We start from the raw sequence: 16,480 nt of genomic DNA on the forward strand, positions 1-16,480 counted from the left end.
AGATATCCTTTATTTTGACACAGTTGGGCATTTTTTTAGGCTATGAGTATAACTTTAACTAATAAGTGATGTTCACATAAAGTTCTTAAAGCCTTCTAATTTCTTAATGGATACCTTCACCATCATAAATGGAACTGTTTCAAGGCCATGAGGTTGATAGACTGTCTTAGTAGCTCCCAGGAACCTGCTACTCCTTAAAAGAACACAATGCCCATTCACTCCATTAAAATACAGAAGGCAGACAGCATGGAGCAGTGCCTGAAAAAAATAGGAGATGACTGAGGAAAAGCTCAGCATTGCCTGCTAGGAGGATGCAACTGCTCTAACAATAATAATAATAACAATAATAATAATAATAAACCAAGATCCACTGTCATAACAAAGACCTTCATTGTACTGAACTAAAAAGTAGCATGTATGTTGTCATGGAATGTCACATCAGGGCTTGCTTTAGTATTAGATTATAGGCAGTAACACTGATCATATAGTGCAAACTAGGGAAAACTGCGTTTCACTGTGTGAAATGAACAGAGGTGCAAATGCTCAGTAGGATACCATTAAGACATAAAATGGCAAAAAATAAATATCAAAACTTTTATCAGTGTAAAAAAGTAACTGGGTTATTGTATAACCTAGAGTCTGGCAAAAAAGGCCTCAAAAAAGTTCTCAGTCTTCAGAAGTTTTACAAATTAAGTGCCCTTTCAGGATTCCAATCACACCAGAGATTCCATGCTCTCGGCAGGATCTGATTCATCTGCAATGAGAACAGCACCATTTTTGTCCACTGTCATGGGACCATTTCCATTTTCTTTAGTGCTGACCAAGCTGAGCATTGCTTTATAGACAAACTGGTATTGTTCCTGAAAAACAAGAGGAAGTCCATTTGAGACAAAGAACAGCTGAGTCATTTCATCTAAGGTAGCAAGACCAATTAAAAATGTAATTGTAAAAAACGAGAACATACATTTATGCTAAGAAACTTCAAAAAGGTGACTTGGAGCCTTTATAATCAAGACCTATGCATTCTGCATGTCACCTGGATCGTTGTTAGTTTGGAACTAATTCTGTTGACAGTGAATTAAGATCACAGAATATCTGTATGTTGTAACTGGAGAATATCATACTCTAGAAAACCGAGTTTCTCCATGTCATCACTACTGCCATTTTGAGGCAGATAATTCTTTGTTGTAGAGATCTGTCTGATGCATTGCAAGATGTTTAGCAGCATCTCTGGGTAGGTTCCAATGAGTACTTTCCTCCATCCCCAGTTGTGACAACCAGAAAGTCTCTAGATATTGCTGAACATCCCCTGGGGGCAAAACCATCCCCAGGGGACAACCAGTGTTCTAATTCAAGTGTGAGCAGGAGTTTCAGCTGATGACAGAGAACAGCTTTCACAAAGAAACAAAGTACTTACAATGTCTGTGAACACTCCAGGCCTCATAAGATTAATCATTTTTGCAACCTGGAAAACATCCACAGCATTTTCATTCTCCAGTTGCTGGGACAGGGTGGTAAGGGCACACAACATTCCTGCTGAAACTGCTCCATACCTTGGAGAGGAGAAAAAAAGGATACTATTTCAGATTTTCTAAGGAATTGAATTTTTGAAATGAAATGAATGTCTTGTATTTGCATAGAAGCTAAGTAGACTGCACTGACCACTCTTCTTGAAGTGAATGCAATGCTGGTGGTGGGGAGATGCAGAGGCTATAGCATAAAGGTGACATTTGTTCATGAATGTGAAATCTCCCAAGCTGGCTTATCAGATGCTCAGCTTTATATCCCAGATGAAATGAGAGGTTCAACATTAGACTGGGGATGGCCATAGGAGACATAATGTTGGGGACGAGGTGGGGGACATAACAGGAAAAAGAACATAAGGAACCCAACTACAGAGTCCTGGACAAGTAGAGGTGGTGAAAGGATCTGGAAAAAAAAAAAAAAATTTTTTTTTTTTTAACCATCCCAAACAGCTAAATTGAACTTCCAGAATGTGACTTGAAATGGAACTATATGGCTCAAAGCGCAGTCCGAAAATTTTCAAAATGAATTTCATAGTAGGTAATTATTTTTGGCACTGAAGTATAACTTAGTAAGAGTACCTTCGATAAAAGTCTTGGAAAAATATGGCACACTCTCAACACACACACACACGCACACACACTTAGAAGGGTAGACTTGCTCATCAGGCTAGATTGGCAACCTCATTTTTTCCAGGAACCTGTGGTGGTGTATCAATGATAAGAAAACAGAGGATTAAATGAATTGTTCCAGGTGGTGATGCTGGTAGAAATGAAACTAGAACTTTATGCCCTGTGCTCACTATTCTGTTAAAAACTATTAAATGTGCAGTTTGAGGTGATTATTGTTATATAAAATTAAACCATTACAGATGTTGTACATCTTTAATACAAAAAGACCAGAGTCCCCAGCGTGAGAGGTAACCTATCTAGAGGTAAAACTTGTTATACATTTGGGTCCAGCCACCCAGAGTTCGGTATATCAGTACATTCCAGTCCAGCTCATGACTTCATGTGCTGTATGCATATTGGATGTACTCTTTCCTGTAGATGGGCATTTCCATTGTTCGTATCTTGTGCCCACTAGCAGAAGTGAGTAGGAGAATTAGGTCACAGGTATGCCCATCTTTAGTTTTAAAGATACTGCAGTATTTCTCTCCTAGTGGTTGTTACCTGTTTATACCTTTCCCAGCAGGAGAATACTTGCTTTTCCTCATCATTTTATTTTTTTAAAGATTTATTTATTTGAGAGAGAGACAGAAGGGTAGAGGGAGAAGCAGACTCCCCACTGAGCAGGGAGCCTGATGTGGGGCTCGATCCCCGGACCCCAAGATCATGACCTAAACTGAAGGCAGACGCTTTATGGACTGAGCCACCCAGGTGCCCCTCTCCTCATCATTTTAAAGTTGACACGCTTTCTGCTAATCTGATGGGAGAAAAATTGTATCTAATGTTTTAATTTGCATTTTCTCTATTACCAGGGAGGTGGAGAATCTTCTGGGTTTATGGCCCATCTGTAGTTCCTCTTCTGAAATTGTTTAATAATATACTTTGGCCATTTTTCTTAGCTTTGTCTCTTTTATTTATAGGATAGGTGGTAATTATTTTTTCCAGTCTTTCTCTTAACATTGTTTGTAGGCGGTTTTGTTAAACTGAAGTATAGTTTACACATAATCAAATTGATCAGTCTTTTATTTTTGGCTTAATTGGAATCTTGAGAATGCTTTTTCTAACTCAGCATTTTAAAAATATTCTACATTTTTCTATTTTTATTTTTTATTTCATTGTTTAATTCATCTGAGTCTTATTTTGATGTGATTAAAGGTCTGATTTTAGTTATTTTTCCCATGGATAACTACTTTTTTAATTTTTAAATTTTTTTTAAAAGATTTTATTTATTTATTTGACAGAGAGATAGAGAGCACAAGTAGGCAGAGAGGCAGACAGAGGGAGAGGGAGAAGCAGGCCCCCCGCTGAGCAGGGAGCCCGACGCGGGGCTTGATCCCAGCACACCAGGATCATGACCTGAGCCGAAGGCAGCCGCTTAACCGACTGAGCCACCCAGGCGCCCCGGATAACTACTTTTTTTTTAATTGAGTAGTCTCATCTTTTCTCATTGATTTGAGCTTCCTTCGTATCATATACTAAATCCTCATATATGCAGGCCTGTTTCTGAACTCTCTGGCCCTTCAATTTGTTTTTATGTATTTCCCCATATTTAATTCCCATAAGGTTTTGATAACTTGACATCTGAAAAAGCAAGTTTCTACAGTAGTCTTGGCTGTCTCTACATTCCTTGTTTCATTTTTCTTTTGTGCTTCAAACATATTTTCATTTTCACTTGTATACTCATTTCCAAATACCCCATCCCTCTATCCCTTTGCATCCTGTTTCATATTAATTTTGAAACTGGACTGTCAAATACAAGTTTTGTTGTGATTTTGGTGAGCTTGTGCCGAATATATATATATATATATTCATACATACATATTCATACATATATATATATATTGGTCTGAGGAAAATAACATCTTTTTGAGTTTTTCTGTTCATGAACATGACGTCTTTTCTCCCTTTGTTTGGGTCTTTTGTAGTTTTCACTTATATTTTGTAGTTTTCTTCATTGTCTTTGCCACTTTCATTTTAGGGTAATTTCTAGGTGTTTTGAGTTTGTTACTCCTAAGAATGGCCTCTCTTTATGACATTTTGCTTGGTTTTAGTTGATATATAGGAAAGTTATTGATTTTCACATGGTGAACTTGCATCCAGCCACGCAGTTAAGTTCCTAGTAATTGGTGGATTCTCTAGGAAGTTGGCTACATTTTATCTACCAGCAATATCAGTTTTGTCTCTTTTCAACTTTTATACTTTTTACATCTTTTGCTTTTATTGCATTGGCTAGAACCTAATAGCTCTGCATTCTAACCGGTATTTGTAAGGAGGTATCATTGTTTTCTTTAATGGTAAAGCTACTAAGTTTTTAGTATTAAATAAAAATGTTTGCTGTAGGCTTCCAATAAATAAATTTTATCAAGTTCAGGAAGAGGCTTTTGACTTTCAGTTTCCTAAGAGTGTTTTTTTGGAGGGGGAGGGAGATCAGGAGTGAGTGTGATTTTATTCTGCACTCTCCAACATCTATTGGCTTTTTTAGAAATTCCTTTGATAATGTCCTGCATTCACTTGAGAGAACAGTGCTAACATTTAACCACCTCTATAAGCCTTAGGGCAGATCTTACTTTTTCATGATACAAAATTCTTTGAACCCAATACACTTGATTTTATTTGACAGTATTTTATTACTTAGATTTTTACATCCATAATCAAATAAGTAAGATTGGCCTAAACTTTTCCATTCTGGTGGTAGCCTTTTTTTTTTTTTTTTTTTTTAACCATGGTTACATTAAATTTCCTGTGTTACTGTTCAAGGGTAGCCTGGTGAGGACTTGGTGGACCTTAACAGTTTGGGAACTCACTTGTGTATTCAGTTCTTCAACATTTATGAGTATAAAGAATTTCAAGTGTTTATTTCCTTTAAAATATTTCTATTTTTAACCTTTTATTTTTAGAAAACATCAAACATACACCCAAGCACAGTCGCCTTCCTGCAGCTATTACTCAGTTTCAGTTGTCATGGGCTCATGGCCAAACTTGTTTCACATCTACTTCTTCTCCCATATACTTTGAAGCATATCCCAAATATTTTATTCATTAGTATTTTTGTATAAAAGATAAGGATTTTTAAAAGTGTGTAGACATTGTCACACCTAAGCAAATTAACAGTTATCAAATGGTTTTTATGTAACTACAGATCAATGGTAGATCTTTTCCTTCCCAATGTTATTTTATGCCTTCCCTAATTTTTTCTCCACCATTTTCCAAAATTTTATCTTTTATGAGACTATTCATCCCTTTATTCAGTTCTTAGAAAATCTCAGCCATTATCTCTTCTTCTTCCTCTCTCTTCTCCACGTGGATCACCTCTCAGACATATGTTAGAACTTACCTAGCTTCTGTAATGGAGTTCTATCTCACTTCTGTCTGTTCTACCACTACTAACGAGCCCATCTTGTTTTAGACTCTTAGACTCTCATTTGTTTCTGTCAGTAATACATGCTTCTGATTAAGGTCATAGTCTTCGGTTAGATCTCAGGGCATATAGTTTTAAATTCTCTTAATACTGCTCTAGTAACTGAATCACTTTTTTGTTGTTCTTGATTTGATGGCTTTCCTCACATTCTAAATTGTACAAGTATACCTTCTCATTTTAGCATAACTTTATTTTTTTAGTAGGATAAAATCTAACCTTTGCTTTACTCTGTTCTAGTGAAACTGTTAAGACTCAGGACCCTCCCCCCCGCCCAGTTTATCTTTTTCTTAGAGCTATCTATAGCCATTCAGAAAAGTCAGGTATTACATATTTTATTATATAGTGTGTAAGCTCTGTAGGATTACTCTGGCCTTTCCTAGGATTGCCTTTCCTAGATTTTTGCCACTCTCAAATAAGTACCTAAATTAAAAGGAAGTACCTACACAGTAAGATTTCAAACATGACTGGAAACTAAGTCAAATTGGTCAAATATACAGATAATTTAAGTATCTTCTACATTCCAAGCATTATAATGAAAGAATTAAGCCTGAAAAAATGAAGGCCATTGTCAGAAGTTTGGCAATTAAGTAGGATTAAAGGATGTTTATCAAGTTTCATGGATTTGCACTTCAAACTACAAGGACTTGGTGAAAAAGTGATACAAGTAATTTATAACCTAGATAAAACAAGAATAGTGTATAAAGAAATTGGCTTTGGTAGTTGGCCTTTTTCAAAGAGCCCATTGAGAGCAGTGTTTATTTAGTGCCGTTAAGAAAGGGCCAATCCCTGGTCTATTCACATTGGTACTGGGGTGACCTCTCACCCAAGGGATAGCTGCTAAAGGAAGTAATTCAGAGACATGGAGCTTCTGGTTTGTTATGGATTTGTTTTCCGTTTGTTTTATTGTTGTTTTTTTTTTTTTTTTTACTCCTGCCTCCACACGTGTTCTTGACTGATAACTGATTCATGTCCCTGAATTAAAATGACTGACATATGACAGCATCAAGCAAAAAAAAAAAAAAACAAAAACCAAATGTATTTTCGTCTTGCCCATACCTCAAGGAAATAAAAGTACTTAAAGTACTTTTGTACTTTACTTACCTGATGTAAGTAATGTTTTTAAGTGTTCATGTTCACTTTAAAACACATTGGGGTTCCTTGTTTTGTCAGTGTATATACCCCTGCCCATTTAATGATACTTTTTACTGTTCCATATAGTTACAATTATCCTACCTTTGCTTTTAAGAGGTTTTAAAAATCCTAAGAATGAAATTTAGAGTTATAACCCTGTCACTATGAAGAAAGCAAAGCTTCCCTTAGAGATCAATATGGCAGGAAGGAAAACAGAGTTAAAGCTTGAATACTCATCAATCCAGGGGAATAAAGGCAACACAAAAGCCTTCCACAGGACTTTAAGAAATTAAAACTTGGGACGCGAATGAGAAAATAAAGTAGGAAAAAATGTAGTCTGAAGAAATTGAGTGAGATGAGTGCAAGAGTGTTTCCTGTGACATCCAGCGGGAGGCAGTGTTAAGCAGAATTCGATGATCAATCTGGATCTGACTGCAGCCAGGGCCAGTTTCCTGGCTTCACTCTGTGTAGTTGCGGAGAGTCCTGCACTTTGATGGGTCTCCTCAGAAGAGTCCTGAACTTAGTTTAATGCTGTGTTGTTGCCATCTGTACATTATTTTTTTTCACTGAGGAATAGCTGACATACAATATTAGTTTCAGGTATATAACCCAGTGATTTGACAAGTATACACGTTATGAAATATTCACCAAGATAAGTGAAGCAACCGAAGTTATTATAGTATTATTAACTATATTCCCTACGCTGTACTTTTCATCCCTGTGATTTACTTATAACTGGAAGTTTGTACCGACTAATCCCCTTCACTGGTTTTGCCCATCTCCCCACTGCCCTCTGACAACCACCAGTTTGCTCTGTGTATTGAGTCTATTCTGTTTTTGTTTTTTAGATTCCACACAGATGTAAAATTATGTGGTATTTGTCTTTTTTTTTTAAGATTTTATTTATTTATTTGACAGAGACACAGCGAGAGAGGGAACACAAGCAGGGGGAGTGGGAGAGGGAGAAGCAGGCTTCCTGCCGAGCAGGGAGCCTGATGTGGGGCTCGATCCCAGGACCCTGGGATCATGACCTGAGCTGAAGGCAGACGCTTAACGACTGAGCCACCCAGGCGCCCCTATGTGGTGTTTGTCTTTATAGGACTTATTTCATTTAGCCTAATACCCTCTAGTTCCACCACGTTGTTTTAAATGGTGAGAGTTCCTTCTTTTTTATGGCTGAGTAATATCCCATTGTATGTATATACTACGTCTTCTTTATCCACTCATCTGTTTATGGACACATAAGGTTTCTTCCATATTGTGGCTATTGTAAATAATGCTGCAATAAACCTAGGGGTGTGTGCATCTTTTTCAATCAGTGCTTTTGTTTTCTTCTGATACATACCCAGAAATGGAATTCCAGGATCATATGGTATTCCTATTTTTACTTTTCTGAGGAACCGCTGTACGGTTTTATACAGTGGCTTCACCAATTTATATTCCCAAAGGGCACAAGGGTTCCCTTTTCTTTACATCCTCGCCAGCACTTGTTACTTCCCCTTTTTGTATTAGCCATTCTGACTGGTACGAGGTGACATATCACTGTGGTTTTGATTTGCTTCTCCCTGATGATTAGTGGTACTGAGCACCTTTTCATATGTCTGTTGGTCATCTTTGGATATTTTCTTTGGACAAAGGTTGATTCAGGTCCTCTGCCCACTTTTAATCAGGTTTTTTTTTTTTTTTAAGTTTTATGAGTTCTTCATATATTTTGGATATTAGCTCCGTATCAGATATTTCATTTGCCAATGTCTTCTCCCATTCAGTAGGCTGCACTTTGTTTTGTTGGTTTCCTTGACTATGCAAAAGCTTTGTAGTTTGATGTAGTCTCAACTGTTTATTTGCGCTTTTGTTTCCTTTGCCTGAGGAGACAGATCCAGAAAAATAGCTAAGGCTGATGTCCAAGAGATCACTGCTAGTGTTTTCTTTAATGGTTTCAGGTCTCATATTTATGTCTTTAATCCATTTTATTTTTGTGTATGGTGTAAGAAAGTGGTCCCATTTTTTTGTTTGTTTTTATTTTTTGTTTTGCTTGTAGTTGTCTAGTTTTCCCAGTACCACTTACTGAAAAGACTGTCTTTTCCCCGTTGTATATTATTGCCTTCTTTGTTGTAGATTACTTGATCATATAAGCGTGGGTTTATTTCTGGGCTCTTTATTCTGTTCCATTGATCCAGGGGTCTGTTTTTGTGTGAGTACCATCATACTGTTTTGATTACTACAGCTTTGTAGTATAGTTTGAAATCAGGGACCTCCAGCTTTGTTATTCTTTCTCAAAATTGCTTTTGCTGTTAGTGGTCTTTTGTAGTTCCATGCAAATTTTAGGATTATTTGTTCTAGTTCTGTGATAAGAATTGCATTGAATCTATAGGTTATTTTGGGTAGTATGGACATTTTAATAACTGTTAAATAAGAATGGTATATCTTTCCATTTGTGTCATCTTCAGTCTTTTTCATCAGCATCTTAAAGTTTTCAGAGTATAGGTCTTTCATCTTGTTTAGGTTTATGACTAGTTATTCCGTTCTTTTTGATGCGATTATAAATGGGATTGTGTTCTTGTTTTCTGCCACTTATTGTTGTATAGAAATGCAACAGATTTCTGTATATTGATTTTGTATCCAGCAACTTTACTAAATTCATTCATTCTATGTGTAGTACATCTGCAAATAGTGACAGTTTTATCTCTTCCTTACCAATTTGTATGCCTTTTTATTATATTTTCTTGTCTGATTATTGTGGCTAAGACTGTAGGTACTTTGTTGAATAAAAATGATGACAGTGGACATCCTTTTCTTGTTCCTAATCTTAGAGGAAAAGTTTTTAGCTTATCATCGAGTATAATATTAGCTGTGTTTGTCATATATGGCCTTTATTATATGTAGGTATGTTCCCTGTGAACTCCCTCTGTTGAGCTTTTATCATCAAGAGTAGACATTGAATTTTGTCAAATGCTTTTTCTGAATCTATTGCCAAAATCATAATTTTTATCCTTCATTTTGTTAATGTGGTATATCATGTGATTGATTTGTGGATATCAAACCATCCTTGCCATCCTCAGAATAAATCCCATCTGATCCTGGAGATCAGAACTGAATTTAGTTTGCTAATATTTTGTTAAAGATTTTTGCATCTATGTTTGTCAGAGATATTGCCTGTAATTTTCTTTTTGTAGTATCTTTGGTTTTGGTAGCAGGGTGAGGGTGGCCTCTTAGAATAAATTCCTTCCTCTTCTGTTTTGTTTTTGGAATAGTTTGAGAAGGATAGGTATTAACTCTATTTTAAATGTTTGGTAGAGGGGCACCTAGGTGGCTCAGTCAGTTAAGCATCCGACTCTTGATTTCGGCTAAGGTCATGATCTCGGGGTCATGGGATCAAGTCCATTGCTGGGCTTCATGCTCATTGTGGAGTCTGCTTGTCCCTACCCCTCTGCTCCTTCCCCCACTTGCTCTCTCTCTCTCTCTCTCTCTCTCTCACACAAAGAAATAAAATCTTTAAAAATATGTTTGGTAGAGTTCTTCTGTGAAGCCATCTGGTCCTGGACTTTTGTTTGTTAGGAGGTTTTCATTACAGATTCAATTTTGTTACCAGTAATTGGTTTGCTCAGATTTCCTACATCTAATTCAGCCTTGGGAGTTTTTTCCAAGAATTTTTCTAGGTCTTCTAAATTTGTCTCATTTGCTAGCTTATAATTTTTAATAGTAGTCTACTATAATCCTTTGTATTTCTTTGGTGTTGGTTATAACTTCTCTTTCATTTCTAATGTTATTTGAGTCTGCTTTCTTTCTTGAGGAGTCTGGTTAAAAGTTTCTCAGTCTTGCCTATCTTTTCAAAGAACCAGGTCTTTGTTTCATTGATCTTTTTAGTTTCTTAAGTCTCCATTTGTTTCCACTCTGATCTTTATTATTTCCTTCCTTCTACTAAATTTTGGCTTTGTTCTTTTCCTAGTTCCTTTAGGTTACTAAGGTTAGATTGAGATTTTTTGTTTTTCTTGAGGTAGGCCTGTATTGCTATAAATTTTCTTCTTAAAACTGCTTGTGCTGCATCTCAAAAGATTTTAAGATTTTATTCATTTATTAGAAAGAGAGGCAAAGAGAGTGAAAGAAAGTGAGAGGGAGAGAGAGAACACGAGTGGGGTGAGGGGCAGATGGAGAAGCAGACTCCCTGCTGAGCAGGGAGCCTGATACAGGACTTGATCCCAGGACCCTGGGTTCATAACCTGAGCTGAAGGCAGATGTTTAACTGACTGAGCCACTCAGGTGCCCCATCTCAAAAGATTTTGAACCTCAAAGATTTAGTGTTCCCATTTTAATTTCCTCCAGGTATTTTTTGATTTCCTCTTTGATTTCTTTACTCATCCTCCATATGTTTGTATTTTTTCCAGTTTTTTTCTTATAACTTAATTTCATACTGTTGTGGTCAGAAAAAATGTTTGATGTGATTTCAGTCTTTTTAAACTTATGGAGACTTGTTTTATGCCTAATATGTGATCTATCCTGGAGAATATTCCATATGCACTTGAAAAGAATGTGTATTCTGCTGTTTGAGATGGAATGTTCTGTATGTATCTGTTAAATCCATCTGGTCTAATGTGTTGTTCAAAGCCAATGTTTATGAATTTTCTGTCTGGATGACCTATTTTATTACTGTCAGGTTCCCCCTTTGTGTCTGTTAATATTTTTATATACCCAGGTGCTCCTATGTTGGGTGCATAGATACTTACAATTGTATATCCTCTTGTTGGATTGATCCTTTTTATTTTTTTAAAATTTTATTTATTTGACAGAAAGACAGTGAGCACAAGCAGGGGTGGGGGCAGAGGGAGAAGCAGACTCCTCGCTGAGCAGGGAGCCCGATGCAGGGCTCCATCCCGGGACCCTGAGATCATGACCTGAACTGAAGGCAGACGCTTAACTGACTGAGCCACCCAGGCGCCCCGGATTCTTTTATCATTTTGGAAATGTCCTTGTCTCATTACATTCTTTGTTTTAAAGTCTATTTTGTCTGATATAAATACTGCTACCTCAGCTTTTTTCATTTCCATTTGCACGGAATATCTTTTTCCATCCCCTCAACTTCCAGTCTGTATGTGCGTTTGGGGCTGAAGTGAGTCTCTTATAGGCAGCATCTGGACAGGGCTTTTGTTTTTGTTTTTTTAAATCCATTCAGTCACCCTATGTCTTTTGATTGAACATTTAATACTTAAAATAATTATTGAGAGATATGTACTTACTGCCATTTTGTTCATTGTTTTCTGGTTATTTTTATAGTTCTATGTTCCTTCTTCTCTTCCTCTTTTCCCTGTGACTGATGACTTTCTTTAGTGTTATGTTTTGATTCCTTTCTCTTTAATGTATCTATTACAGGTTTTGGGTTTATGGTTTCTATAAGGTTCATATATAACATCCTAAGTATATAGCAGTCTATTTTAAGTTGGTGGTTGCTTAAGTTCAAACACATTCTAAAAGCTACACATTTTATGTGTATGATGCTGTATTGTACATCTTTTTGTGAATCCCTTAATTCTTTAGATATTAGTTTCACCTTTTAACCTTTATACTAGCTTTACGATTGATCCTACTACCTTTACTATGTTATTTGCTTTTACCAGTAAAATTTTTTTCTTTCATAGGCTGTAGCCTTTTGTTTTTCACTTAAAGCATCATCTTTAGCATTTCTTCTAAGGCTGGATCAGTGGTGATGAACTCTTAATTTTTGTTTGGTAAACTATCTCTTCTTCAATTCTGAATGTTAACTGGGTATAGTATTCTTGGTTGTGGTTTTTTTTCCTTTCTACACTTTGAATATATCATGCCACTCCCTTCTGGACTGCAGGTTTCTGCTGAAAAATCAGCTGATAGCCTTATGGGGCTTCCTTTCTAAATAACTAGTGCTTCTCTCTTGATGCTTTTAAGATTCTCCATCTTTGTAATTATTATGTGTCTTGCTGTGGACTTCCCTTGGTTCATCTTGTTTGGGGTCTCTGCTTCCTGTACTTGGATGTTTGTTTCCTTCTCCAGTTTAGGGAAGTTTCTGCCCCTCTCTCTCTCTCCTCCTTCTGGGACCCCTATGATGGGAATGTTAGTATATATGCACTACTCTAGTGTATTTTTCATTTCAGTTATTGATTCTTTTTTGTATTTTCTATTTCTTTGTTGAGGTTCTGAGTTCATCCACTCTTCTCTCAAGCCTGGTGAGCATCTTTATGACTATTACTTTGAACTCTTCATCTGGAAATTCTTAATTTTTGAACAAGAGTTCCTGCATTTTCATTTTACATGGGACCCCACAAATTATGGTAGCTGGTCCTAGCTGACACTATTTGTGTACACAGGCCCTATTAGCTTCACACTGCCTATTTTCTCATGTGAGAAGGGATCCTAAAATTACCCTCCTAGTGCAGTAATGTTGAGGTTCAAATGAAAAACAGAATTAGTTATATTTGTGGGTATCTTTGCAGCAGTTGACAAAGAAAGCAGTCCATACAGTTCTGCATCTCCTATGGCTTATCTCAGGATCAAATAAAAATAAAAGGTTATTGGTGATCCTCAAAGGGCTTTTGCCTATTTGGGCTGTATCTATCGATATTTGCTGTATCATAAATTGGAACTGAGAAAATGTTAAACACAAAACCATGCAAGCACACATTATGGTAGACATCAGAGTGAGAATGAACAAGGCAAATGGTATCTTTGCATTATTATGAAAATAGTTTTGACCTTTTGAATCCCCTGGAATGGCCTCCTTCCCAACCTGTAGTCCTCAGATCATACTTTGAGAATTGTTAATGGAATTAGCCTTCTAGGAGCTCTAACAGGGTGATAGATATATCTCCACAGTGAATAATATTAAATATTTGCACAAGAAACTGTTCTTCTGTGAGTGAATGTCTAATCTGTAGTCACATGAGACTGTAAAAACTGTACTTATGTTCCAAACTTCTTCCGTCGGAATGTAGGCTCTGCTTAAAAAATCTGACAGTAATGCTGATAGATGAGTCCCTGAGAGAATGGTCTTGAATACAGGATGCTGTGAATAGAGCAGTTTGCCTTTAAGCTGTGCTTGCCTTCAAATAGAATCAGTTTACTTTTGGGTGTGGAATTTTATCCTTAGATCATTTATCTAGAAACTTTATCCATCTGGCACACAGCTGAGAACCCTGAGAGTAGGTGTTAAGAGATCTCTGTGTAGACCCGATAAATATCAAGTTTGTCCACTCAACGTTGAACTCTTAAAGTGCTAGCCGCAAGGCCTTCTCTTCCGGCCTGCTCACTTATACTTTTGATAGAGTTTAAACATTCGTAAGGAGGCAAGATAATGAGAAACAAAATGCAAGGCACAAGGCTCTCTGGGGAAAGTTCATATTAAGGATATTGTACATATCCTTAATTTGTAGGTCAGTTTGAAGCACAGTAGCCATTCTGTGCCAGGCACGGAGCTTCACCCAGTGGAGACTGGGACAAATGAGTTACCTCTCATTTGCTGGTCTCGGCAAGGTGGGGATGACAGTCCTGTGAACAAGCAGTTGCAACAGGATGTGCTACCCAAGAACAGCACTGGTAAGAATGTGATGTTAGTAATTTTAAATGATTACCTCCTCAAAGAGAGTGACTTTTAAAGTGTCTGTTGACTGAAAGAGCCCTCAAAGGAAATAGTATTTGCAGGGGCAAGGTGGCCTGCAGGAAGTAATTCAGTGGAGGATTGCTTCGACCAGATCATAAAGGAATTTGAAAAGTGTACTGAGAGAATGGGTGACATCAAGAAGACTCGTGGCCAGTGAGATGTGGAGGTGAGGGGGCATACCAAAAGGACTCTGGCACGTTTCTGGTTTGTACAACTCCGTGGCTGGGGACAGGCAGGGGAAGATGATGAGTCTGTTTTTAGACATGCTACATTTGAGGTATTTGTGGGCCACCAGGAAGGGATATTTACAGGTACAAAAAGTAGGTAGGATGGAAACTGAAAGCTAACTGGTGTTCAGAACATTGCACTACCACGAGCAGCTGTTTAATTTGCTCGGGTAAAGGGGAAAAAATCACTTCTACGGGATTGCTTATCTCCTGAAGAGTGGATAAAGAAAGGAACATGTTTCTTCAGTGGCTTTTAATCCAGCTCACTTACATGATTTGTGCTGATCTAGTTCAGAGTTAATTTGCTCTTTTCTTATGCAGGCCTAAGAACAAGCTACGTTTGATTAATTTCAGAGGTGACATATATGCAACATGTGAAATAAAATAAAAATCACTGAATAAGACAATATACCCCCAAACTGAATAGACAAATGAATCAAATAGTTCTTTTTAAATGGTTTAACAAGTTGCTAGTTTTTTCTTCCCCACATCCCTTACCATGAAATATAAGTTTAGCTGCATGACTGCATTGAGCACAAAATCACAGCAACATCAGTCACAGAACTGGGCAGCAGCATTAGAATTCAGTCTGCATGGGCAGAAGCTGGCGAAACCCAGAGGTATTTGGAAAGCTAATACAGATTAGTGGGGGGAAAACTACAGAAGCAGCCCTAATTTTATACTATAACTGCATACCCCAAATTTCCATAGACCAGTACTAGCTGCCCAGTTATTTTGATGCTGGCTTCGCTCTTTAAACACTGCTGGCAGTTGTCCTGTTTCTAGGCATCTTAGTGTATTTAACTAAGTGCATAACTTAGTGTATTTAACTTAGTGTATTCCTAGGCATCTTAGCTTTGCTATTTAAACACTGCTGAGAGTTGCCCTGTTTCTAGGCATCTTAGTAATGACTATAATGTTTTCCCCTTTCTTTCCCCCCTAAATTCAATCTAATTAAGAGTTGGACCAACATTTTGAAATAGTCATTATTTCCTAAAAAAGAGCATAAAAATCTTTGGAAGCAGCCAGTTAATACGGCGATCTTCAAATATGAGGAATCATGATCTGAGGTATAGGTGCTGACCTACACTGAAAGTCTGTGTTCACTTCATGTTGCAGTATTTGTTTAGAAAAAATGAAAGACTTAACAGTATGCTTTACTCTCAAATTGATTAATAACTATGCTTCCAGAGTAGCTGTTAATTTAATGAACATAATGGGTACACACTGAGAATTTGCTGACCAAAGGAGCTACCTTGGAAGTAAAACAGAAAGGATAGAGGGGCATTTGAGTGGCTCAGTCAGTTGAGCATCCAACTCTTGGTTTTGGCTCAGGTCATGGTCTCAGGGTCTCAGAATCCATCCCCACTTGGGCTCCATGTTCAGTGCGGAGTCTGCTTCTCTCCCACTGCCCCCACTCTCTTAAAATAATCATTTTTTTTCTTGTTTTTAAAGAAATGAGGATCTATAATTGGTGCCATATTAGCTAAAAGCTTGTTAGAGTCTAAACAATCTGGGATTACAAACTGATTTACAGGTCAATCCCAGCCATGAAGTTTGACTCCAAATATTCACATACCATAAGGTTTATCTATCAACCTTTCCCTCTGACTAAAGAGGAAAATGTCTGGGTTTGAATACCATGTGAATGCCTAGAAGCTCTGACACCAGGAGCAAATTATTTGTTCTCTTTGAGAGTCATATTCTTTAAACTTCCAAAACAGATCGTAAACTCTAAATTTATCATTAATAGTAACTTTCTCACTCCTAATCAACGAAACCATATTTAAAAAGTTTTCTTCTCTAATAAGTGTTTGCTGAAATTCACTGTAGGGATATAAAAATAACTATTTAATTAAGTTAATTAACTATTTACATTTTCTGTTTAATT

General features: G+C 37.0%; 1 protein-coding gene across 2 annotated transcripts in view; it reads right to left on the reverse strand.

Moving 5' to 3' along the window:
- Positions 1–713: 713 nt before the first annotated feature.
- The window catches only part of PTPRG (protein tyrosine phosphatase receptor type G), a 696,389-nt gene continuing 680,622 nt past the window's right edge, over positions 714–16,480 (reverse strand). For both annotated transcript variants that reach the window (XM_028110376.2, XM_088021953.1), the window contains 2 exons: positions 1,418–1,553; positions 714–860 (listed from right to left, as the gene is read on the reverse strand). In XM_028110376.2, coding sequence (XP_027966177.1) covers positions 714–860; positions 1,418–1,553 — 283 coding nt within the window. The remainder of the gene's footprint in view (positions 861–1,417; positions 1,554–16,480) is intronic.

Source organism: Eumetopias jubatus, unplaced genomic scaffold (assembly GCF_037043125.1).
Source record: "Eumetopias jubatus isolate StellerSeaLion01/CBP00866 unplaced genomic scaffold, mEumJub1_p1.0 scaffold_1, whole genome shotgun sequence".
NCBI lineage: Eukaryota > Metazoa > Chordata > Mammalia > Carnivora > Otariidae > Eumetopias > Eumetopias jubatus.